This window comes from Anopheles moucheti, chromosome 3 (assembly GCF_943734755.1).
Source record: "Anopheles moucheti chromosome 3, idAnoMoucSN_F20_07, whole genome shotgun sequence".
In the NCBI taxonomy this organism is placed as follows: Eukaryota; Metazoa; Arthropoda; class Insecta; order Diptera; family Culicidae; genus Anopheles; species Anopheles moucheti.
The window spans coordinates 34,609,087-34,633,168 of NC_069141.1; the positions used below are offsets into that span (position 1 = coordinate 34,609,087).

The following is a 24,082-nucleotide window of genomic DNA, read 5'->3' on the forward strand; positions in this document are numbered from 1 at the left end:
ATCCGTGTTTTCCGATTTTCCGGCAACCGTCGGGTCGAACGGGCTTCGAACATAAATACTGAGCAACTACACAACTTGGTGGAATAAACATGTAATGAGAATGACGTCGAACGACCCAACCAGTAAAAAAGGCACACTTGATTGTGAAGGTTGGCCTACTAGAATGAATATCATTGAATCAATGAATGTACACTCATTATTTATTCATTGTTAAAACGTCATTGTAACTATATCATTCTACATTTTTTTATTTTTCCTCTAAAATGGTTAGAAGGGCAATTCTAAGTCTAACACTAATAAATTGTACTAATAAGGAACAATAAATTAAATATAGCATTTATCATGGAGTTTTCCAGGTAATTGTGATTATTTTTTCACAACAATATTTGTTCTCAAAACTACTACACACACACACACACACACACACACACACACACACACACAGTAAACAAAAACATTACACCCGTTGTTTTGTTTTGAAGCTTCAGATTGAAGTAGAAGAAAGACCACTCTGTTATCGTTTTATGTACTTACATATATCAAATACATTGCACTCGTTGCTCAATATTTACCGTCGGTCGGGAATACAGCGAACTAGCATTACAGAACACAGAACCGCTTCGAGTGTCTCAAGATGAGCAACATCGTCACGACCCGTGATTGCTTCACCATTGCCCACACAGCTGCTACACGTAGTCGTTAGCAACGGCGGATCAAACGTTCGCACAAACCGATGCAAGTGTTTGGAGGCACCGACGTCACAGCCGCTTGATCGTGATCTACGGCGATAAATAAACTAACGCCAGACGAAAACCATCGCACATGCTCTATCAATTAGCACAGCACCAACGCGGACCATATGCCAATGACGACACGGAAATTACACCTCGTACAGATTCCAGCCGACTGCGAATGTTTAGCGCGTTTCCAATCGTCGGCGAACCAGTTCCATGGTGGAGAAAGAAAAAGTATATATGCCAAAACATGCATTGATAATTTCCGTTAACGAATGAAGATGAATTTGTGCCGTGGATGGGATTGATGTCGTACCGTGCGTCAGGTTAGGTGATCACGCACTGGCCTAGCGTACCGATATGATTAGCCGCCTTCAGCCTCCCTATGTGTCGTTTTTATCACCTTCGGCAGAAGCATCGGTTTCCGACGATCGGGAACAATTAGCGGAATGTGGTAATTAGCGGAGAATTTAATATTCACATTAAATTTCCACCTCAAGGACACTATTGTTGGGATGTGATGGCGCTCCGGGCGAAGCTCACGTGAGACGAGCACCACGTGAGATGGGGAAGCATACGTATCGAGCGACTGATAAACAACCCCGACCAGTCGTTAGCAGGTGCAACGTCACAGCAGCGGTCATACGTCATCAGTTTTTCATGTAGCTGTGTGTGTTATTATTGGCATGCGTATAATTATGATGTATGTTGCAGCTGTGCTCTCATGCTGAAATTTGTTTATTTGCATTAGATATTATTACGGCAGATTAGGGCGGTGCGAGGATAAACACTGTTTAATGCTCTTAACTAGTGTTAAAAATATCCTCCATAAAATTGTGTAATCAAAGGCATTCTGTCGTACGACATTGAAAATCTATTTTTTTAAGTAACACTGCTTTGTAACACCCTGAGTTACATTTAATGTACTTAATTTTGTTTGTACTACAAAAGCGATAATGCTAAAAATCTCACACAAATTAACGTATGAAAAATCTTCCCCATTACCGGTTATGAAATGAATTTCTCGTTAAATAATAAATTATCCCATTTCACACCTGCTGTAACTGCATCTTCGCTGGTCGTTGTTTGTTGAATAGAATGCATTCTCGGCTCCAGCAGCCCCACCGCAGTTCACCTTTCCATTATTTATATTTTTAACCTGTCTCATTTACAAAGTGTCGTATTAGCAGGGCCTTTTTAACGCTGGCATCACAATTCATTTGCATCATTAGCGCAAGCTTATGAATCTGCACATCACCGGTCTGATAATGGAATCTTTCAGTAGGCTCCGTATCCCCGCAAAGCGCGCAAAGTCACGTTTCGTGCGGCCAGTTAAACTGTGCGAAGGTTGTGATTGCATCGAATGCCTGAACGGGTGCTGCAACCGATACCACCGGAAAGGATAAACATTTGCACATCTTTGTGGCGGGCGTTCAGTAAAAGTGAAAACAATTTACAATCCATATGTATGCACTAGAAATGGCACAATGAGTTCTTCAATTGAAATTATTGATTTGGTTAATTCATGGATGCTTCCGGTGTTAATAATAGATTTTGTACAATCTACTTGTAGCAAATATCGAATTATATTCTTTTTGTTTAATATTTCCATAGAAAAACACTCTAAACGATCTAAACCTTTTGATGAGTAGGTATAATTCTTGAAACGTTCAATCAATGTTCTGATATCAAACTCCAAATAAAATTCGAGTGTGATACTTTACACATTACAAAAGAATTTTTTAATATTTTGTTTCTTTGAACGTTTATATTAAAAAATCTGCGATTATTTATATTGTTTTGCGGCAAAATACGAACGTTTAGTTTGAAAGAAACCTACCATCCCGTCATACATTGAATTTGAATGAAATATTTCACGTACCACAGTTCATCTTCGTGCATATACTGTGGCTTTCATTCAAACGTACCGTCACGTAACCAAGCAACCGTTGCTATTTTCAACCTTCGTTGTTATTTTCCTATCCGTAGTTGGAAGTCGAAACTAGTTTCAGTCTTGCTTCACTCCAGATAACTCGCATTTTATGTTCTCTACCGTCAGGATGGTGCGCGAACAGTGCGATGAAGAGTTTGGTCCAAAAACGTGAGTCCATGTTGATGTTTCTGTTTTAGCGTGAGTCTAATGGCGTTATAATATCTTCCCACTATAGAATGACGAAAAAGACCATTCAGGCCTCGTGTCGCAAGAACAAGCTATATCTCACACCGCATCTCAACGATGTCCTATATTTGCACTATTCAGGTGAGCAGAATCGTATCATCCTCGCATTAGAACAGTTTGCTTAATCTTTTCCTTTTCGATGCAGGATACAACGCCATCGCTGGATTGGAAGAGTACGTCGGGTTAAAGTGCCTTTGGCTCGAATGTAATGCCATTTCGGGTATATCCGGTTTGGAGCATCAGACCCAACTGCGTTGTCTGTATCTGCACAACAACCTTATCAAGGTCAGTACTCTGCACGTGTACAGCAGCAGGGGAGAAAAGTATGGCGGGCGAGTTGTGCAAGTATTGATTTCTTTTTGAATGACATCTATTTGTTTTGCTGTAGAAAATCGAAAACTTGGAAAACTGCAAACAGCTGGACACACTAAACCTTTCCCATAATCACATCGCAAAGATAGAAAACTGTGGAAGTGGTAAGTAGTGAAACGAAAGCCTTTAGAAACTACCTTGCTTATGCAGGAATGGAACTATTTTTTTAACAGATGTTTTACCCGTGCTCAACACGCTAAACATATCGCACAACTATCTAAAGTCGATTGAAAGCATTGCTGAGCTGAGAAATTGTGATTTCGTGTCGGTTTTGGACATTTCCCACAACCGCTTAGACGACATTGCGATTGTGAAGGTAATTGTAATAAGTTTGAAACTGTTTATGTATCTCTTAACGTGAAAAACACTATTTCCGCCTAGGTTTTGAGTGACATGAAAGGATTGCGCGTGTTAACTATGGTGGGTAATCCGGTGATTAACGATATCCCTTCCTATCGTAAAACACTTATTTTGGAATGCGTAAGTATATAAAGTAGCAAACAGAAAAATTCGATTATATTGGATTTCCTTTACAAAACCAAATCTATTTTAGAAATCTTTGACGTATTTGGACTCTCGACCAGTCTTTGATAAGGATCGGGCCTGTGCGGAAGCTTGGTATGTAATTATTAATAAATATTCCCACTCTGGATATAGATGCACCTCATTTTTTATCTTTCCCGATGAAGGAAACGCGGTGGATACGAAGCGGAACGTAAGGAGCACTTGCGTTGGGTAAAGGAAGAACAACGCAAGATGCGCCGAAGCATCAATGGTACGAGTCAATCGATTGATTTGGTTAAAAAGGGAAAATTTTTAATCGTTTTCTTATTATAATTGTTAGCAACGCTTCGTTTACGTCACCGAGGAGATGGAGAGCCGGAATTGGTAAGATAAATATATGATTTTAAATATACGAGTTATCGTACTAATTGATTCTAATTGCAGCTTAAAACAAGTAGTGATGAAGAAGAAGTACGTGAAATGGAAGATTCTATTACTGAAAAAGATGAACTTCTGGAAATGGACTACCAATCGAATGAAGTAGCATGGAAGGAGATGGAAGATCTGTTTAATCAACACACGAGTGCCCTTAAACCATCTGTTCCGACATGTTTCCCCGTTCAGCCGAGATCACCATGTCGTGCTATGGAAAATTCATCTGGAAGAGTAACTGTTGATCAGTGTAAGGAGGATAATGCAAAGAAAGCACTCATCGAAGAGATAACTACCGACGAATACACAGATATAACTTCAAAGAAGGATGACTCCGAGAAACACACTGAAAAGCTGGAAAATAACTCAACATTCTTAAAGGAAGGAACAGAAGATGATATATGTTACATGAAAGAGAACCAATCTGCTGAACAAGATGACTTAGAGAAGGATCATAAGCTCGTCGAACAAATTGAGGCAACCCAAAACGATTTTCAGGAAAATTCTATATGTGAGAGTTCTGCAATAGAAACCGATCCAACTCATTCTATAGAGTCTACCAAGAGCTCTGAAACGAACCGCAAAACAGAAGCTCGAATTGCATCAGCTGAGCAAGATGATACACTTAACGTCATCATCGAGTCAAAGGAAATCTCTATAACGATGCAACCATCTTGCAGCAGTATGAGTGAGTGCCCGCCTACAACCCAAGATGATTGTGTTCAAGGTTTTGAACGTAAATCCTCCACCACGTCTATTGACTCTGTCATTAATCATGAAACTAAACGCCGTGATGGTGAGAAGGATGATGAGCGTAAATTATCCACCACCTCCGCGGACTATATCACTGGATCTGATACCAACTCTGATCCTACACTCGTCACGGACTGTGATAGCTGTGTGCGTAACAGTCGTGGCAGCAGTCGGGGCTGCTCTTCCCGTACGGACACGTCCGACAGTGAGGATATGTTTGACAAGATAGTACCGAAGAAGCATCGCAAGCTAGCCTGTGCCATCCGGTCGGTGAGCAGCAGTGACAGTAGCAGTGAACTGGATGAACCTGGTGGCAGTATGCTGGATAGTAAGCTCGATCACCAAAACACGATCACGGAGTTTATCGATGAGTATAAACGGTTTTTCCACTCGGTGGATCTGCGCGATCCGAAATGTGTTCTTAAAAATCGTCACAAAATTGTGCGTCCACAGACGGCAAAGACACAGCGCACGGAGCCCATTGTCTACGAAGGTGTACTGAAAACGATGGAGCAAACTTCCAACTACGCAAAGATAGAGCAAGTGCGCCAGGAGCGCGAACAGGGCGATCGCAGCCTGTCTAAGGACGCTGTTCTGGAACGTCTGATGAAAGGGCATGATGCTGTGGATATGAATATCGAGAATCAGATGATATCCATCGGCGGTAAGGCACACAACTTCAACGAGTACCGTCTAGAGGTGTTCCGGCAGGATCAGGAAAAGCTTCAAAACCTTATCGACCGTGTGACGGCACAGAAGGATAAGTACAATGCGCACATCGATAGCATTCACGACCAGCTTGCAAACATCATGAATGACTATGGACAGATCAGCGTGAAGCTGCGAATGGTAAACGATATGATACAGAACATTGGTGAGGAGGTAGGCCAAGAGGAGCACGAGGACGTTCTATCGGGTTCTATCGAAGAAATACGTGCAAAAGGCGATTCGGAGGAAATTGTTGAAAATATAACCAAAGAACAGGAAGAGAAGGTGGCTGAAGTTGGTATGAAACTGTGTGACACTGCTTCAGGTGAACCTGTGGAGGAGTTGACCTCAGATGAATCCGTTCCAGATCTGTGTGACTTTAAGAAGCGTGTAGCCGCACAGATTGAAGTTGGTTTAGCGGATCCAACCAATTCTAACGCACGCAAACCCATCTCAAAAGAGTTCGGTTCCGATCCGGTTTATCGTAAATTTATTGACATCCAGTACGAGATTGATAAGCTGACCGAAGATCAGATATTCGATGCCCTCTCGGAAGCCGCCCGAGAGTTACAGGAGGAAGAAGAACTCGAAGCAAAGCTGCTGCACGATGCTGTGGACGAATACTGGAACCCAGCTACCGATCTAGATGACTTCCGACGCAATCTCAATCTGGATGCGCATCCGATCATACAGCGCTTTAAGCGCTTCATCGAATGTCAAGGCACCGATACGGATGATACCGATTCGGAGGCACACGTACGAAGGCTCGAGAGTGCGTACCACAAATACGAACGTCGCCTTTCTAACCACCTGTTTGACGAGTATCTGATTTTGAGTCGTAAGGCAAGTATTGCGACTACCACGGGCGGTGAATCGAGCGCAACGGAGTTGGAATTGATAGAAATAGAGGGTGGCCATGTTTTACGAGCGTCCACCAGTAGACGTGCAACGGCATGGGATTTAAAGGACTCGCTGGAACATCCGGTTGTGGAGGTAGAGGAAGAACCAAATGATGAGATCTCTTCTGAAGGTGATAAAGAACCGAAACTGGAAGAGTTGGAAGATGAAGAATCTAAACCAGAAGAACAGAACGCACAACAGAGCACGAATGTGGCCATGCAGGACCCGTCTTCAGATGTTTTGGAGTATCAATAGATGCTAGTTGTGACACCATTATAGCAAGCATAGAGAGATATCTCTCGTTAGCAGCACACAAATTATATACGTAGTGAACGTGTTGTTATCACCGAGCTGGAAGTTCAATAAAGCAAACGCACACTTGGTAGTACTGTTTTCGTGTTGAATGTTTTTAATCACCTCAGATTCATTGTCTTCATGCTCCCTAAACACTACAAAGCTCTAACCATATAATCAGTTCTTCACATCGTAGTAACCGCGGTCGGCCGATTCTTCCAACAGAGTGACGAGTGAATCAAGTGTTTCCTCTCCGGTTGGTACAATCTGCTCCGGTGGCAGAACAAATCCATTCCAGGCGTCCGAATTGGGACGCAGCTCGTACGTGTAGGCGATCTTGACGTCCTCTACACCGTAGCTCCAGTCCACGCTGGATCCGCTCGCCGGATAGATGGCATCGTACACATTACCGTACTGGTACTGGGTGCCGTACCGCTTGGCTAAGGATTTGACGGTAGCTTCAGCGATCTCGTTCAGATCCTGATGGTTCGGTGAGTGTTCGGAGGTGTGTCCGTACGGGAAGAGCAGCAGCTGCGAGTAGGAGTGGAATGCGATGTAAGCACTGAGCTTTCCGCGCAGCTTCTCAACGAAAGCGGACAGCGATCGAGTCTCCACTTCCGAGAAGGCTTTCGGTCCGGCGTACGTATCCGAGCAAGGATTGTTGCTAGTGCCCTGTTCCGCCCAATGGAAGTCCCAGTTTCGGTTCGGGTCCGCTCCGTAGCAGAAAGGACCGTAAGGTTTGCGAGTTTTGCGCCACAATCGATTCACCTGGAACGTGTACGCGTATCCGTCCGGGTTTACATTGGGGAACACGTACCAGTCGTACTTCTTGGCGAGTGCGCGCACCTGCGGATCGTCGCTGTTAACCAGCTCGTTTAGGATGTACGTCACCGTGGCGGGTGAGATCCACTCCCGCGCATGAATACCTCCCTCGATGAATACGCCCGGTCGTCCTTCCCCGTACGACAACTTCACACCCTTCAGCGTGCGGTTCTGATGCGATCGGCCCGCGTCCAACAGTTCCACCTCACGATGCTCTGCCGCCATCTTGTCCAACCAGGTGTGTATCTCCTCCAGCGAATGATAGTCGTTCCAGCCGAACGGACCCTTGGCACGCTTGTTCTTCAGCCGGAGACGCTCCTCGTCGAACGATCGCTGCACATTCTCGTCTATCATCTCATGCGGGATGTAGTCCGCCTCGAGCGATTCCGTAAAGTCGGCCAGCTTGTGTGGTGCGACGATGATATCGAACCGATCACCCACCTTCCGGGCGGTTTCGAGAAATATTAAACTGTCACTCACTTGCTCCATGGCCGCGACCACCCTCAGCTGTTCCTCGCTCTTGGGCGTCACACGATACAGCGGGTAGCTATCGTACCGTGCCATTTCTGCCGCCTCGATCGCTACAACACTGAGGGAGGCCAGCAAGGCCATCACCGCACACCGGGAGAAAACACCGTGTCGCACCATGTTTAATCGACCGTTCGTTCGACTGTACCGGCCGATTCCTGCTGGAGGGCCTCTTTTATACGCGCAGGCGTAAATGCGGGTCGTCCCACCGGGTGTCTTCTTGCCACCTTACCACAAACGGTTTAACGGCCTTGTCTCGGAGTAGCACCCGAGCTGAGCTGAGTTGATGATAATCGATAAGTAATGTGCCGTTCTAAGTGTGCACAAAGCGAACAAACCCGTTGCCGTTATCATGCGCACTTGCAGCGTGCGGAACCCAGCTTAATCTGGCATACGTACGCCTCCTAATCCGCAAGTCGCTTGGTTTTGAGAAGAATTTCCCACCAACAACCATCAACTGCTTTGAAGTGATCTTGAGACAAGGTACGCTAAGCTGGAGAATTCAAAACAAAACAAGCACGTGGACGATCTGTTTTAGATGGTCACGGCGCTTCTGGCGGACATCCAGAAAGAGAACTGCAATAGCTGGCGAATTCGTTCATCGTAATTGCATCCACGAGACGATAAATTTTACGTTTATTGCGTTCAATAACCGTGCATAACGGATTCTCTCCCTAGAGAGTAAAAGCCACTGGCAAAAAAAAACACACATTCACACTGGAACTGCATTCGATGCGCTGGCATTACGGTGTACTTGTGTCTCATCTACCGGGCCTGAGGGCTTTCCCTATTGAGTGGACAAACAGGACGTGAGTACGCTAAACTGGGGCTTCTTGTGCCGGGTAATCTGGTACTTAACTTCAAGAATTCCAACCGATTGTCTGGGTAAATATGTTGAGCTGTTAATATGTTCAGTGCGTATTAACTGTAGTGCAAGTCCGTTTATAGGTTATAATTATTTCTTATTTATTTTCGATGCATATCAAGAGCTACTCTTTATTGTAATGTTCTGGTTTTTATTTTGAACATTTCTTCGTTCTGCGTTAGCGTAGGGAAATGGCAAGCGTATCGCACACACTTGTAACATAAACAATACAAAATCACTCACTCAGCCACTCGAACCTGAAGCTACTTAAGTGTTGCGCTAAATTTAATGGAAAGTTTGCCTGGGAATTTATTTTATGTACACGCTCAGCTCCTACGTCACACAGCACAAGTACAGATAAGATATTTTGTTTAAAAGTACGAGTTTTTGTATCAACGCTGTTTGTGGGCGAGAATTATTCCTGCCGCAATGGATGATTTGAATAATATATATAAAGTGAAATTTTAGATCTGTCAATTTTATTTCAAATTTTAGATTCTAAATTTTATCATAGAAAAAAGTATGTCCACAGCTTCCGAGTGTCATTGGATGGTTAGAATGGTTTTAGAAGTGGCTCCTTCTGGGCTCTTTCTCTTTCTGGGTGCACATAGTCCAGGCATTGTTTTTTATTGTTTGGACATTCGCTTCAACATTCGGGGGGAACACAACGATCGCTTTGCCTCCGAATTCACTTTACTGTATTGTCTACTGGCGCGATAGGTCTCTGTTGTAAAGGCCAGTACTACTATCTAGACCTTTCTTAAGACAGGAGACGACATGACAATCGATCATGACCGGGTTCACGAAGAGATATTAGTTTAAAAAACTTCTTCGATTCGGAAGTAAACCCATACAGTTTGAACATAACCTTTGAAAGCAATTGCCTTACTGTTTTGGTAGTGGCCGTTGCAGTTTAAATGATAACATTGTCAAATTTTGGCAGTGCATCGTGGAATAGCTACAAAATCCAAAACAGTGCTAGGTTCGTCTCTAGCTGGCAGGGAACTCGTATGAAAAATCGATGAAATTTGTCGTATTTCTCTATGCGTACGCTATAGCGATCCAACACATCCGATAGTTCTCTGTTGAAACTCGCTATTTTCGAACGGCGGGTGATACGGACTTTTGCGATGTGTGTAAGTAGGGTATGTTTAGAAAGGGAATGATCCACGAACTCGCTGATCTGTTTAAAGGAGCTGATATCGTGACGGTACTCACAGTCGGAAGGATACAATGGTTGGGGCACGTGAAGAGGATGCCGGTCTCATGACCTACCAGAAATATGATCGTCAGCGACCCGTTCGGCACGAGACTTGTAGGAGCACAGCGAGTTCGCTGGCTGGATCAAGTAGAGTCGAACCTGTCGAAGATCGGGTGTAGCCAAGGGTGGAGGAGAGCAGCCATGGATTGAATTTCCTGGAAGCGGATGGGCGATTTGGCCATGTTAGCACGACGTGCTCAGTCCTGAGTAGGCCAAGTAGAGAGAGATAGCGATCCATCAATAATAGTTTGTCTCGAGGACTGCCCGTATACGCAGGGGAGCATCCAAGATGGGATCGTTCGATGCCATTCTCATAACGAGGTTATCAACCCATGCTCGTAAAAATGCTCGACTGCATAAACGTCAACTCTCCGTACAAACTTCCGATCCATGATAGATGTTGTTTGGATCGACCTCAAAGGTGCGAACACCTAACCTTGAGAAATGAGAATCCACCCACCATCAAATAACAATTAATGTATGCACATGCCATTGTACTGTTTCAGCTCCACTAATCCAGTATTGTACCAAATACTGTGAGGTGTATTTACTGAATTAATTAAACACATTTCAAACACGAGTATTTTTACATCTCTTCAAACTCTGTGAGTTGCGCTACACGTTTGCTACGTTCTAAAAATAAAAGCAAACGATAAGTTATCAAATTTGAACTCCCGGTGTCGTGGCCATCGTGGCGCGTAATAGTGCACTTGAAATTTCACAATCCCTCCCAACGTGCATGCAAAACAGCTGGAAGTAGTTTTCTAGACCAATTTGGCTAGAAATAACCGGTTGCAGCATCCCGTGAGCCATATCAGCACACACGGGGTCAAATCGAAGAGAACGAATCGATCGAACAAACATAACCTGGAAACGGGAACCAAACCACCCGGCCCGTACGTTACTGGATCGATCCGGCTGGTCGGAAACCGTATGCGGACGACAAACAGTTTACCACGAACGACAAACAAAACCCCTTCATTGATGCGCTATAAAACCGGCTGTTGGACACGCTTACTGCAGCTGATGCAGAAGCGTTCCTCTTCCGTCATGAACGGGGAGGTGATTAGCGTGATCATCGTATCATCGATAACAAGCGATTACTGATGAACTTTCTCTGCCACCCTGGAACTGGTACGAGTCGGTTTTGAGGGGTAGTAAATACGATCGTAGCGAGTAAATAAAGCACGTTCGCCTGACCTGTATTGCAAGGGCACTATCCACACCCACCAACAACTGAGCTGCCTAGAACTGTCAAAGATGCACCACTATAGGGCTCGCCGACCTGTCAGCGCGATTGTGTTCGTATTACGGCGTGCCTTCTGTTTCCCAATTTAAATACAACAGTCAGCACTTTATGCCATACGATCCAGTCCAACCGAAGTTGATTATCGCATGAATTAACGAAAGAAGTTGCCGGCGACTTCACGGACCCCTACCAATCCACCGGGACCGTCCTGATCAACATGATTGGCAACTTCTCTAATCACTAACAGCCGTAGCTGCGATGGAGCACTTGTTTGCACGAAGACAGACACGCGCACGTACGGTTGTGGCATGATGCAGCATCCCACTGATAAGTGATTGTGACTTTTCGGCTACCCTTGGCGCTGTCCCGTCGGGACGGCATTGTGGTCCGATTAGTGGTGTATAAATAAGGGTCCCGATCGTGATCTGCATATCAGTCCGTTTCGTGGCGCTGCTGTGGTTGTTGGCAGTAAGGATTTCCAGCGGTGGACAGATCTGTTTTTATTACGGAAGTGGCTGAAAGAAATGGCGGATTCGGTAAAGAGTGATACAAAAACAAATGGCTTTCATGTGAGTGTTCGTTACGCTGCGACAGAAGAACACCAAACTAGCTTGAAACCAACGTAAGAGCTTCTTATTTCCATCCACCCCTACAGAAAACAACCAATGGCCATCATACGGAGGAGCTGAAAATTGCCATCATCGGGCAGAGTAACTTCGCGGCGGAAGTACTCGAGGTGCTGCTCGAGCGAGACCACCTGGTGGTCGGTGTGTTTACCATCGCCGACAAAGGCAATCGTGAGGACGTACTGGCAACGACGGCCCGCCAACACCGCATTCCGGTGTTCAAGTTTTCCGCCTGGCGTCGCAAAGGTGTCCCAATACCGGAGGTGCTCGAGCAATACCGCTCGGTCGGGGCGAACCTTAACGTGCTGCCGTTCTGCAGCCAGTTCATCCCGATGGAGGTGATTGATGGGGCAGCATTCGGTAGCATCTGTTACCATCCTTCGATTCTACCACTTCACCGGGGCGCTAGTGCCATCTCCTGGACACTGATCGAGGGTGACGAGCGGGCCGGTTTTTCCATCTTCTGGGCGGACGATGGGCTAGACACGGGGCCCATTCTGCTGCAGAAACAGTGTCCCGTGCTCGGGGATGACACGCTCGACACGCTGTACAAACGGTTCCTCTACCCGGAAGGTGTCACGGCGATGGCGGAATCGGTGGACATGATCGCGGCCGGTACGGCTCCCAAGATACCGCAGACGGAGATCGGGGCCAGCTACGACCCGGCCCTGTTCCGCGAGGAGAATCAGTACATCAATCTCAACCAGCCAGGCGTGCGTATATTCAACTTCATCCGTGGATTAGACTCAGTTCCGGGTGCGCTAGCAACCGTGGTGACGGATGATGGGGTTGACGTACCGGTCCGCCTCTACGGAGCATCACTCAGTGCGAGAAGAAGCATGGCCAACGCTAAATTGATCCGATTCAAAGGAGCCGTTGGACCTGCGTTTGTAACGCGGGAAGGCATTTTCATCACCGGAACGGACGGAACGCTGGTACGGGTGAAGCGTGTCAAGCGTGGCAATCGCGTTATTCCCGCTGGCCAATGGTTTGAGCAGTCGGAAAGCAAAGCGATATCGCTGGAGCTGAACGAAAAGGAGCAGGAACAGGATACACTGCTCCGCAGCATTTGGAAATCGATCCTGAAGGTGGAGATAGAGCCGGAAACGGACTTTTTCGCCTGTGGCGCTGGTTCGATGGATGTCGTGCGTCTGGTGGAGGAAGTGAAGGACACTCTCGAGGTACCGATCAGCAACGAAACACTCTTCATGGCTCCGGTGTACGGGGAGTTTCTGCAGGAGGTCATACTTCGGTTGCGCACCGGAGGTAGTGATCATGGTGCAAACATTGGATGCGATTACAAGCACGTAGTGTTGAAAGCGAACCGCCGTCAAATATCCGTTCCGACGCAAATGTTCATCAATGGACGGTTTGTCGATGCGGAAGAGAGCAAAACGATTGCGATCGTGAATCCCACCAACGAGCAGGTGATCTGTGAAGTTGCCAGCGCTTCGAAATCGGACGTTAATGATGCGGTACTCGCGGCCAACGACGCGTTCCGAGGCGTTTGGTCTTCGGTATCGGCACGTGAGCGAGGTCAACTAATGTACAAGCTAGCAGACCTGATGGAACAGTGTAAAGAGGAGCTGGCGACAATTGAAGCGATCGATTCTGGTGCAGTATATACGCTAGCGCTCAAAACCCACGTTGGCATGTCGATCGATGCGTGGCGCTACTATGCCGGCTGGGCGGATAAGATCGAGGGCACCACTATCCCGGTGAATCCCGCCCGTCCTAACCATGTGCTAACGTTCACGAAAAAAGAACCGATCGGCGTTTGCGCCTTGGTCACGCCCTGGAACTACCCCTTGATGATGCTGTCCTGGAAGATGGCCGCGTGCATAGCGGCCGGCAACACGGTCATAATAAAACCAGCCCAAGTTTGTCCACTGACAGCGCTCAAGTTCGCGGAACTTACGGTGCGCGCCGGCTTCCCACCGGGTGTGATCAATGTCGTCACCGGTACGGGATCGCTTGCCGGTCAGGCACTCGCCGATCATCCGCTGGTACGCAAGCTGGGCTTCACTGGGTCCACTCCGATCGGTAAGCGCATCATGGCATCTTGTGCCGAATCGAACATCAAGAAATGTTCGATGGAGCTGGGCGGCAAATCTCCGCTGGTCATCTTCGCCGACTGTGACCTCGAGAAGGCGGTCAGGCTCGGCATGTCGGCCGTGTTTTTCAACAAGGGTGAAAACTGTATCGCCGCTGGACGGCTGTTTGTTGAGGACCGCATCCACGACGAGTTTGTGCGCAAGGTGATCAAAGGCATACGGACGATGAAGGTGGGCGATCCACTCGATCGAGCAACTGCCCACGGACCGCAAAACCATCGGGCACACTTCGAGAAGCTGCAGGAGTACTGTACAATCGGTGTGAAAGAGGGTGCCACCCTGCTGTACGGTGGTAAACGGGTGCCCAACATGGATGGATTCTTCTTCGAACCGACCGTCTTTACGAACGTTGAGGATCATATGTACATAGCGCGCGAAGAATCGTTTGGTCCGATCATGATTATTTCCAAATTCCATGCGAGTGATTTTGAAGCGCTGGTAGCGCGTGCCAACAGCACCGAGTACGGGCTGGCCAGTGGTGTTTTTACCAAGGATATCCAGAAGGCACTGCTGTTTGCGGAAAAAGTCGAAGCCGGTACGGTGTTTGTGAACACTTACAACAAAACGGACGTGGCTGCTCCGTTCGGTGGCTTCAAGCAGAGTGGATTTGGAAAAGATTTGGGTAAGTGTAGTGCGTCTCAACATAAAGTGTGAAATAACGTTTCCCTTTCTTCTATCTTCACTGCAGGCAAGGAAGCTTTAAATGAATACCTCAAAGCTAAATGTGTGACTGTAGAGTACTAAGCGCGCCATGAATTATTATTTAGAGATACGAAAATAAATTATGTTAAGAACTTACTGCTGCATATCTTTTGTCCTATTGATTTAGGGTAATTAATTCACAATCTTCTAATAAGCATTTGATACGCAAAACGTTTGATTTTTGTCTGCAAGCCTGCAATCAGCGTGTCATCCAAACGCTTCAATCATGATTTTCGCTTGAAGCGTTTCGATTACCGTTTTTCTTCGTTATCACATCAAACAGCAAACGAATCGTGAAGAAATAAATCACTTCAAAGCCCGTTATTATGCTGAAACCCAAAAACAGCCCTAAAAGGCCACCGAAAGAAGCTGAAAAAAGGAAAACGAATGCGAAGTAATCCATCAGATGTCTATTCTTACCGCTGCTTGTTATCGCCCTTCTCACCTAAAACACCAAGCGAGTCCTGATAAATGTCCATCCGGAAGTGCGTTGCAGTTAGATCGGCCAGAAAAATGTGCACCAAACTTTGATTCGTCAGCTGAATGTCTTTGCTGTGCGAAAGGGGAAAACAAACATTTACCGAAGCACTGAACGACCGATGGAGAATGTTTACGATACTTACAAAAACGATAAAGCGTTAAAGGAGAAGGAACGATTCATCACACCCGTCACCATTTGCGACGGGTACTGAACCTTGTCACATCCTGGCAAACATCCACAAGGTGGTGCAATCGACCGATACGCAATGCGCTCCACAGAACCATTCATAGCCGGCACCGCTGTCTGATAACGATCTCTTGCGCGTACCACACATTCCATATCCTTCATTTCACAGTTCCGCAACGAGCCGTTGTTGGGCAGATGGTACGGTATGCAGCCACATTTGGCGTAGATCGAGGCTGCCCTACACTCGACCATACAGTTGACGTACGAGTAGCGCTGCAGCACACTCAACGCCCGCTCGGTACGGCCGTAACAGTTCCGCACGGATGGTTCGAACGAGAGCGCATCCTCGGTGGCGTACGTTGCGGTCGGTGTTAGTGTGACGAAGGACTCTGTGCCGGCAAGCACAATCTTTATCTCCGCATCGTTATCCGGATAGTCGTACGAGTTGTGGATCATCAGCTTAAACCCGTACGAGGCAACATCCGTAGAGTGATAATCTTCCGCGAATGGTTGCAGGAGGATGGAGAGCCCCGTCTGGTAACCGCTGGCCATAACGCGCCTTGGATCCCGCGGGACACTCACCGTAATCTTCTTCGGGTAGTTGTCCTTCAGCAAACCGTAGTAATTAAATGAACAGCACAACCCTTCCGTGCTGTTGACCACTTGGAACAGATTGTCACAGCGCCACTGGGTGCCCTTCCACATGCACCGTTCGAGCAGTGTCCCACAGGGAGGCGTGAACTCACCCATTAGCTGCGGTATTTCCAGATTGTTCATCAGCATAATGTCGTGCAATCGCTTGTATTGAGCTGGATCGGCCTGACCCAGCCCAGCCACGTGGAGGAACAGGCGGAACATATCCGACAGTTCCTGTGCCGTCATATTTCCCGGGCGACGCATCGTTCGGGCACGCTGCAGTGCGGCCGTCGCAGATATCTTGTTCAAATTGCACACCGTCACGGCGGGAAATGGGAAATTCCAGGTTGGATAGTTGGTCGTCTCTGTCACCTGATACAGGACGTTAGGTTATCATCAATAAAATAGCTCGAAAAAGGTTGGGCTGCCGTACGAGGCTGCTTACAGTAACGGTTGGAGTTTCCACCGTCCAGGACCAAGATACCATTAGCAGCGTGATGGCACTGATGGTGGATGCGACGACCGCACAGAACCACACGGAACGTTCCAGCACACTGTAACCATCGCGCACTATCTGGCTGTAGCCGTGCAGGGCTGTAATATCGCAAAGTCGCCGCAGCTGCTTACCGAACCAACTTCTACAGTGGAACTCGATCCGCTTCGGGCGTACCTTGAAGATTCCAACGTTCTTATCAATTACGCGTTGCGTTAGTCCTTTGAAGCTAATTTTTTGCATCGTTTTCCGTCGTACGACCCTTTCGAACGAACGTTTTCTTCGGGGTGACAAATCGAAAATGTATTGCGAGCTCGAAATCCAGCACGCTCAGGGTAGTTTTATCAATTATTCATACTGCACAATCAGACAGGTACTTGTAAGCCCTATTACGATCATGACCTATACTTCGGCGCTCATCATAATTAACCTTCGCTGGTTCGATCATTATTGCACGCGCTCGGAGTCCCGTACAATCCCCCAAAATGATTAGAGGCCTGTTTACAGTACGCTTGTAGATTACATTGACATTAAACCCGGGACATACCCACATCGGTACGGTCTTCCCCTCAGCTGATGCGGTGCTCGTGCGCAAGTGTTTTTCCCTAGCCATGGCTGTTGCTCTTTTTTGCCGCGCCGAGAAGCTTTCCTGATAGACTGGGATCGCGCGACTACTATTCGCTCGCTTGTTTACTTTTTATGCTGCAACCGCTACTTTTGTTGATATAACGTTGTCACGGTGCTCCAGATAGAGTTCCACTCGCAAATGAGAAACGCTCAGAGAGGGCAAAACAAAAGAAAAGGGAAAAAATAATCCCGCCATTGACGTCAATTTTCATTTCAAGCCGAGAAACACAACAATCCCAGCGGCAGTCACGGGTGTTATACTATCAACCAACCGACCGGCACTGTTGAGCTACTTTCTGCAAAATTCCCCCTTAGATCGTCCCATCCATCATCGTACCCGATCTGCAGCGGCTAGATCGATGGACGAAGTTATGAAGCTGATGTGCGTCGGTTGATTCGGACGCATGATAGCGTTACTTAATCTGATCGTTTTCGCACGATTAGTGTATGGCCGTTAGATCAGCTGGCATGGAATGAAATGAACACCGCCCCAAGCGTGAGGTATGGTGATGCAATCGGTAGGGTGTACTAACGTCACATAGCTCAGATCAGTTTAGAAAACAATTCTTCAATACCTTTTACAGGGCTATGTGTCGAGGATGTTGCCCATTATCACTGTAATACTATTCTAGGATCAATTGCTGTTCGTTTTTTCCTATTCTAGAAATGTTACTCAATCCCCATCGAAAGTTAAATCAATTTTCCCCTTATCAGGGACCATCCTTTTATTACGTAATGCTACGATAGAAAAGGAGGGCTGGCGTAAGTTAGACTTCCGTTTCGTAGTGGATATATTTTTATTATTAATTCCTTATTACCCTCTTGTTGATATCTAAAAGTCAACATTCTCGGTCTTTATACCTTTTGATGTTTACTCAGATGCTGGTTTTTGGATTCAGGTGTGTAGTGATGGATCTAATTTGCATCCATTGGCACATGTTGACTAATAACAGAAGCTTGAAGAGCTCTAAACAGTCTAAGCATTCTAGCGTGTTTGAGCAAATGCGGTATCCATTGTAAAATTTATTGACATATGCTCGCATCGTTGCTGTTACATTGACAAAATTGTGAAATCAAATTGCCGTTTTTATACACCCAAGGTACTAGCTACCTGATAGAATTATAGTTTTAATCATTCATCAGTTTTTCGTTTAATATCATTTAGTACTCGGACGTTTTTTTTTCAGAACAATGATCGATTTTCTGCAGCTACGTGAGACATCATCATCGGTTCTTGTATGTGTTTAAAGTTAGCATATGAGCTGAAATAGTTGTTTTTAATGGTGCCTAGTGTCACAATGCTGATTAAGCTAATTTATCCGTAATTATCCCAACAATTTTCAATTGATTTTCGTGGCAAACATGAAGAATGAAGTCACTTAAACTACTGTGACAACAAATGTAGTTAGGCAACCGAAATTTTTTTTCGAAGTAACAGACGAAATGGCAAAGAACTTCATGCAGCAAAAATGACATTGTTATGTGAAACTTGTGAATTCTGACCTGCAGTCAATCATCCAACTGAAAGGATGATAGTGCTGATAAATAAATTCGTTCTCTCATGATGTCTGGTTCTTAAGACAAGACAACGATTTGCATAGGTATTAAGTAGTGTACGACATCGAACGAGCTTGTTTAGCGGTTGACGATCAGCGAATGGGAAATGTTTTTTCATTTCGGGTCTGTCGATCTCCAGCAAGAACCTGATCCCTAGTTATTATGAAAATGTATTGAAGAAAGATATGGACCAGTTGAAAACAAAAAAAAAAGATCACTATCGTAAAACTGTTTCGAATTATTTGTATCAATGTAGAAAGCCAGCAAGGGGATGGCCCGGTGGTAAATTGGTAGCGGCGTCGGTTGTCACACGACAAGACCGAGACAAAATCCCATACGGACCGTTCCACCGTACGCAGGGCTGAATACCCAGCTACGGGTAAATAAAATCAAAGCAAGCCAAAAATGGCAGGCAGAGACCTCGTGAGGTTGTTTGCCGAAGAAGAAAAAGGCCAGTATGCAGAAAAAAAGCAGATTTTACTAAGCAGTATGTTTGTTTCGTTTTACATTTGTTGAAATATGCTGCAATTTAATGGATAAGACGAACTTTTCATAATTATTTTTTTAAAGAGATTGAGGGCCACGAATTACGAAACGTAATGAATAAAGGGGAGTTGCTTCTAGTGTCACGTTTTGTTACTATAAGGGAGGAGAGAGTTTAACATTGTCATTTGTTGCGTTACGTAGTAATTGAATGAGTTCTTAAGGATGTGTGAAGAAAAGAGCGTGAAACAAATCAAAAGCTCCAATTTATTCATAGATCCAAAGCCCCATAGTCGTAATTTCGAAGCTATTTTTGGAATCTATCTCATTTGGAGGTTAGAACACAACATCATTTGCAAAGCACACGGCTGCGTGAGTGAGAAAATTAATCTTCCATCCATCATGCAGGCAAGATTCAAGGAAAATTGAATCCAGCTCCAACCGGTCGGCGTTGCACTGGGGGAATTAATTTCCTCTCGCTTCGCTTCATCCTCTTTCAACAGATCTCATTCGACCTGGTCAAGCTTAACCGATCGGCGATCGATCATTAAGCGATTCTTGTTTGCTATAACCATCGCTACCATTGATTCGCGAAACGCTTCGCTCTCAATGGCACACGATGACGCACGCCGCTCGTTTAGTAGCCACCCGGTGCCGCATTTCCAGCTATTGACCTCAAAATAATAAAATAATTGCATAACATAGCTCGCACACCGCACCATTCCACCTTGCCTCGCGGCAACGCGAACCAAAGGAGAAGTGCGTGCGCTGCATGCGCATTCCGCTCAAATCAACCGTACCAGAAATCAGTCGGTGAAACGAAACCACCACCACCGGCCACTGACGTTCGACAATCCCTCCCCCCGGAGTCTCTGGGGAGCGACCAGCATCGGGGGATTGGTTGTGCGAAATGGAGGATTGCTAAATTATCGAATTTACACTATACCACCGTATCGCGTTTTTTCTCTCTCTGTCTCTCTTTGTTTCTGACGTACCAGTGGAAGGTGGTTATGTTGCAGGTTTTGGTTACCCATTGACGTCACAATGGATTTGGGTGGAATCGGTGAGGAAAATGTAGTTTCCATAGGTTCCATTTTCAACGGCACTGTGAGCCGACCCTAGTGCGAGGTAGGGCTTTTAAACCCTTGACTGATGCGGACGGTTAGTAGTAACGTTCTAGAAGTTTATACGATTCTATGGTTGTAGTAGCTATCCGATAGCCATTAACAATCATTAACCACTTACAATTAAATTCACTTGCTGCATTAAACTTCTTCGTTAGAGTTGGATTGTATTAACTAAACTTGTACAGTTCAATTAATTCTTTTGAGCGAACGAACAAAGTTCGTACGTCAAAATTATGTTGCAACAGTTCGGAAATGGTCCCCAGGAAGAACTATAGGTAAGATGAATTATGCTTTCAAAGTAAAAGTAATAAAGCGAACTGTACAAGTTGAATGACGTACGATGAGCGATTTATAATAAAGATTGAACTGTCTGTAACGTTCGTTCAACGACGTACAACGCAATTTGAACAGAATGTAACGTAGGTAGAGTGTCCTGATCCTGATCGTCAAATGAAGGAGATTTTAGTTAATGACCAGCAATGTTAGGTTTACCGAACTATGTGAACGAGAGAAATGATGACAGATACATACTCCTATGAGAGAAAAGAACGAAAAATCTGCACCGTTCATTCAGTTCTTCATAAGGAACGTTCCAGTTCGCTCAATTTCTATCAACGCAAAAGATTTTCCCAACTCTACACTCTCTCTCTCTCTCTCATCTTGGCGTAACGACCTACTAGATCATGCCTGCCATTTTTGGTTTACTAAACTTATTTTACCACGTAGTACCCCGGGCAGTCAGTCCTTACTACGAGGGATTGGTCCGGATGGGATTTTGGTCTGGTCCGTTCGTGTGTAGACCGACGCCGCTACTATCATGCCACCAGGCCGCCCCCAACTATACTCTGCCTGGCTACATTTTCAAGCCTGAATTCAACCAAACGCTACTTAAATATTGGTCCCTATCGCGAAACAAGTTGTTAAAATTTATCCACCTGCTTGGTTTTATCCACCATTATATATATCTACTAGAAATGGTATCGCGAACGATTTTCCCCTACCAGTCTATAAAATCATACCAACCATTATAAATACAGATCTAGTAGTTTTGTCATTTGTCAAAATCTATGGTTTGTCTTCATATCGTCGGCTAACGAAGAAGTGTTGTGCGTGTTAAAAGCAAGTTAAAACCATGTTAAACGCGTATTTTTCTTGGAAAATGATGAAAATGACGAGAAAAATCTGGCATCACACCGTAGGCGGTTGCGGAAACAGCTAAATCCGCTTGAACTATCAGATAAAGCGTAAGTAAAATCATGGAGCAGAATCATGGCGTACACACGCTTCTGGTTCACAAAAAGTGTTCATAGTCGTTCACAAAAAGGATTATTTTGTGTTAATATGTTGCATTTTTAGGTTTATTCAAAATTTTCGAATTCCAAAGTTGCTGTTTGAGGAAATTCTTGGCAAAATATCGCCGTATATTTCCCCAAAACACAACCGAGGCTTAACGGCAACTGAAAAATTGGCTACTACGTTACGATTTTTGGCCCAAGGATCGTACCAACTGGGTGTTGGTAACGATTATAATATTGCAATTGGCCAATCAACATTCTGTGAAACGTTGGATCAAACCTTAGCAGTACTAGAGCGTGAACTGGCATATGTAATAAATATGGATCTGACAGAACACGAGAAATCAGATGCTAGGAGATATTTCTATTCAAAATTGCCTGTGCCTGGAGTTGAAATGTGTATCGATGGAACTCATGTAAGGATTGTGGCGCCTCGAGAAAACCCGATACAATATTTCAACAGAAAAGGGTTTTACAGCCTTAACGCTTTAATGGTAAGTGGGAAACATTCGTGATAGTTTAAAATATGTTTATTGATGATAAAATTTTTATTTCAGATTTGTGACCATAGGAAAATGATCCGGTTTGTGGACGCTAGGTTCAGTGGCTCGGATCATGATTCTTACATTTTTAATAACAGTCCAATATATACATATTTAGAACAAAAGTGGAGAAGCGGAGATCGTATGTTCAAGATTCTAGGTTAGTATATTTTCATATGACTTTTTAAAACAAATATTAAGCACACTTTGCATTTCATTTCAGGGGACTCGGCTTATCCATCGAAACCGTGGCTGATAAAACCCCATAGAAATGCTGACCCAAATAGCTCAGAAGCTCTTTTCAACGAACAACATGCAAAAGCTCGAGCTATTGTGGAAAGAACATTCGGCATGCTAAAAGGGCGATTTCGATGCATAAATGGTGAAAGGCAACTGCATTATGCACCACAAAAATGCATTCGCATTATTAACGTGTGTTGCATGTTGCACAACCTTTTGATTGTAAATGGTATTTCCGACGAAATCAATTGAAGAGTTGAGATACACATAATAAAAAAAACGTTTACTAAAATCTATACTCTTTATTTTTCATATTCTTCAGAATTTCTTGAAATATTCCAATGTTCCTTCTGTAAAAATTTTAAAAGTGTTTGAAATATCTCTAAGAAGCTGAATTGATTGATCATTTTGATGTAATATAGTTTTCTGGAATTCTTCCAGGCTGGTCGTTGCTGGTCTTTTTTTAGTCTTCTTACCCTGGTCAGGAGGTGTGGGTTGCTCCGAGGACTGGGTTTGGTGCGATGGTCCGGGCTCTGAGGACTGAATGTGATTCGGTTCGGACTCTGAGGACTGAATGTGATTCGGTCCGGGCTCTGAGGACTGAATGTGATGTGATGGTCCAAGATCAGAGGACTCGGTATGGTATAATGGTCCAGGGTCCGAGAGCTGAGTGTGGTGTGATGGTCCGGGATTCTCCAACGGATTTCCTATACCGATGCATAGACTACCTTCAATCCTGTTGGAGATGTCTCGCATATTCGTAACTGCAGCTATTCGCTCTTCCAGTTCGCTGAGAGTGTTCATTGCCGGTTTCCCACCTCCTGTCTGCTGCATTTCCTTCTTATTGTGGCTAAGCTTTTTTTTAACCTTCGACTTTTTTTCAATCCAATTCTGATTATAAAGCAAATAAAAAATAGAAATAAGAAAATAGTTTTTGCAATGTAATTAATTTGCTCCATACCCTTTTCCAAGCAGCTGCTTCCTTCACAGCTGGCCCCATGGAGTTAAGCTCCAAAGCCACACTCTTCCAAAAAGATGTAGGATTTGAACCACCACCTTTTGCCAGCTCGGGGTTTCGCTCCATAATTTCCACCAGTTTGTCCAGTTGATTTTTAGTAGAACGAACTCTCCTGAAATCACATATTTGATTTTATTAATGGCCGTTTATCGTATAGCATATAATTTATACAGTAATGCAATTATAAACATATTGCAATTATGATTAAAGTTAACATTTACTTACTCCTTTCCTTGTTTACGGTCCATCATAATTGTTCACAATAACACTCTGCCAGGTAATTGATGTTTTAACTCCTGGTTGGAGTACAACAGAACTGATTTGATACGAAAATGGTTCCGTTTTTATGTTGTA

At 44.9% G+C, this 24,082-nt stretch overlaps 6 protein-coding genes across 7 annotated transcripts; 3 read left to right on the plus strand and 3 right to left on the minus strand.

Annotated features, from left to right (window-relative positions):
* The first annotated feature begins 2,794 nt into the window (after positions 1–2,794).
* LOC128304568 (dynein axonemal assembly factor 1 homolog) lies at positions 2,795–6,928 on the plus strand. Its single transcript, XM_053041766.1, has 10 exons — positions 2,795–2,835; positions 2,903–2,994; positions 3,059–3,198; positions 3,302–3,389; positions 3,459–3,601; positions 3,667–3,765; positions 3,839–3,903; positions 3,975–4,060; positions 4,130–4,173; positions 4,234–6,928. The coding sequence occupies exons 1-10, from the start codon at positions 2,795–2,797 to the stop codon at positions 6,835–6,837; spliced, it is 3,402 nt and encodes a 1,133-aa protein (XP_052897726.1). The 3' UTR covers positions 6,838–6,928.
* A 116-nt stretch (positions 6,929–7,044) lies between these two features.
* On the minus strand, positions 7,045–8,346 carry LOC128303595 (zinc carboxypeptidase A 1-like). Its single transcript, XM_053040593.1, has one exon. It carries the CDS (start codon positions 8,344–8,346, stop codon positions 7,054–7,056), a length of 1,293 nt encoding a protein of 430 aa, XP_052896553.1. The 3' UTR covers positions 7,045–7,053.
* Positions 8,347–9,613: 1,267 nt separating this feature from the next.
* On the plus strand, positions 9,614–15,139 carry LOC128303984 (cytosolic 10-formyltetrahydrofolate dehydrogenase). 2 transcript variants are annotated; one of them, XM_053041093.1, is made up of 3 exons: positions 9,614–9,643; positions 12,257–14,963; positions 15,030–15,139. In XM_053041093.1, the coding sequence occupies exons 1-3, from the start codon at positions 9,614–9,616 to the stop codon at positions 15,083–15,085; spliced, it is 2,793 nt and encodes a 930-aa protein (XP_052897053.1). In that variant the 3' UTR covers positions 15,086–15,139. The 2 variants fall into 2 exon arrangements, with proteins under 2 accessions (XP_052897053.1, XP_052897052.1); XM_053041092.1 differs by lacking the exon at positions 9,614–9,643 and adding an exon at positions 12,126–12,170.
* Positions 15,140–15,263: 124 nt separating this feature from the next.
* LOC128302662 (sodium channel protein Nach-like) lies at positions 15,264–17,082 on the minus strand. The gene is made up of 4 exons (XM_053039529.1): positions 16,792–17,082; positions 15,667–16,718; positions 15,489–15,595; positions 15,264–15,412 (listed from the first exon to the last, which is right to left on the minus strand). The coding sequence occupies exons 1-4, from the start codon at positions 17,080–17,082 to the stop codon at positions 15,264–15,266; spliced, it is 1,599 nt and encodes a 532-aa protein (XP_052895489.1).
* Positions 17,083–21,779: 4,697 nt separating this feature from the next.
* Positions 21,780–22,962, plus strand: LOC128302663 (putative nuclease HARBI1; the record flags this gene model as incomplete). The annotated part of the gene is made up of 4 exons (XM_053039530.1): positions 21,780–21,877; positions 21,990–22,422; positions 22,486–22,630; positions 22,694–22,962. Coding segments are annotated over 4 exons (945 nt in total), but the record flags the coding sequence as incomplete, so codon positions are not given.
* A 66-nt stretch (positions 22,963–23,028) lies between these two features.
* On the minus strand, positions 23,029–23,794 carry LOC128305158 (uncharacterized). The gene is made up of 3 exons (XM_053042478.1): positions 23,672–23,794; positions 23,369–23,601; positions 23,029–23,284 (listed from the first exon to the last, which is right to left on the minus strand). Exons 1-3 carry the CDS (start codon positions 23,792–23,794, stop codon positions 23,029–23,031), a joined length of 612 nt encoding a protein of 203 aa, XP_052898438.1.
* Positions 23,795–24,082: the final 288 nt, after the last annotated feature.

Excerpts from the sequence above, each read along its gene's own strand:
- LOC128304568 (XM_053041766.1), top strand. The coding sequence starts at position 2,795 with ATGGTGCGCGAACAGTGCGATGAAGAGTTTGGTCCAAAAAC. Across the intron at positions 3,766-3,838 it reads AAACACTTATTTTGGAATGC|AAATCTTTGACGTATTTGGA; the intron begins GTAAGTATATAA and ends AATCTATTTTAG. Across the intron at positions 3,904-3,974 it reads CGGGCCTGTGCGGAAGCTTG|GAAACGCGGTGGATACGAAG; the intron begins GTATGTAATTAT and ends TTCCCGATGAAG.
- LOC128303595 (XM_053040593.1), bottom strand. The coding sequence starts at position 8,346 with ATGGTGCGACACGGTGTTTTCTCCCGGTGTGCGGTGATGGCCTTGCTG.
- LOC128303984 (XM_053041092.1), top strand. The coding sequence starts at position 12,126 with ATGGCGGATTCGGTAAAGAGTGATACAAAAACAAATGGCTTTCAT. Across the intron at positions 12,171-12,256 it reads CAAAAACAAATGGCTTTCAT|AAAACAACCAATGGCCATCA; the intron begins GTGAGTGTTCGT and ends CCACCCCTACAG. Across the intron at positions 14,964-15,029 it reads TGGATTTGGAAAAGATTTGG|GCAAGGAAGCTTTAAATGAA; the intron begins GTAAGTGTAGTG and ends TCTTCACTGCAG.
- LOC128302662 (XM_053039529.1), bottom strand. The coding sequence starts at position 17,082 with ATGCAAAAAATTAGCTTCAAAGGACTAACGCAACGCGTAATTGATAAG. Across the intron at positions 16,719-16,791 it reads TGGAAACTCCAACCGTTACT|GTGACAGAGACGACCAACTA; the intron begins GTAAGCAGCCTC and ends GTCCTGTATCAG. Across the intron at positions 15,596-15,666 it reads TTTAACGCTTTATCGTTTTT|CAAAGACATTCAGCTGACGA; the intron begins GTAAGTATCGTA and ends CCTTTCGCACAG.
- LOC128305158 (XM_053042478.1), bottom strand. The coding sequence starts at position 23,794 with ATGGAGCGAAACCCCGAGCTGGCAAAAGGTGGTGGTTCAAATCCTACA. Across the intron at positions 23,602-23,671 it reads AAGCAGCTGCTTGGAAAAGG|AATTGGATTGAAAAAAAGTC; the intron begins GTATGGAGCAAA and ends CTTTATAATCAG. Across the intron at positions 23,285-23,368 it reads CACCACACTCAGCTCTCGGA|TCAGTCCTCAGAGTCCGAAC; the intron begins CCCTGGACCATT and ends ACCGAATCACAT.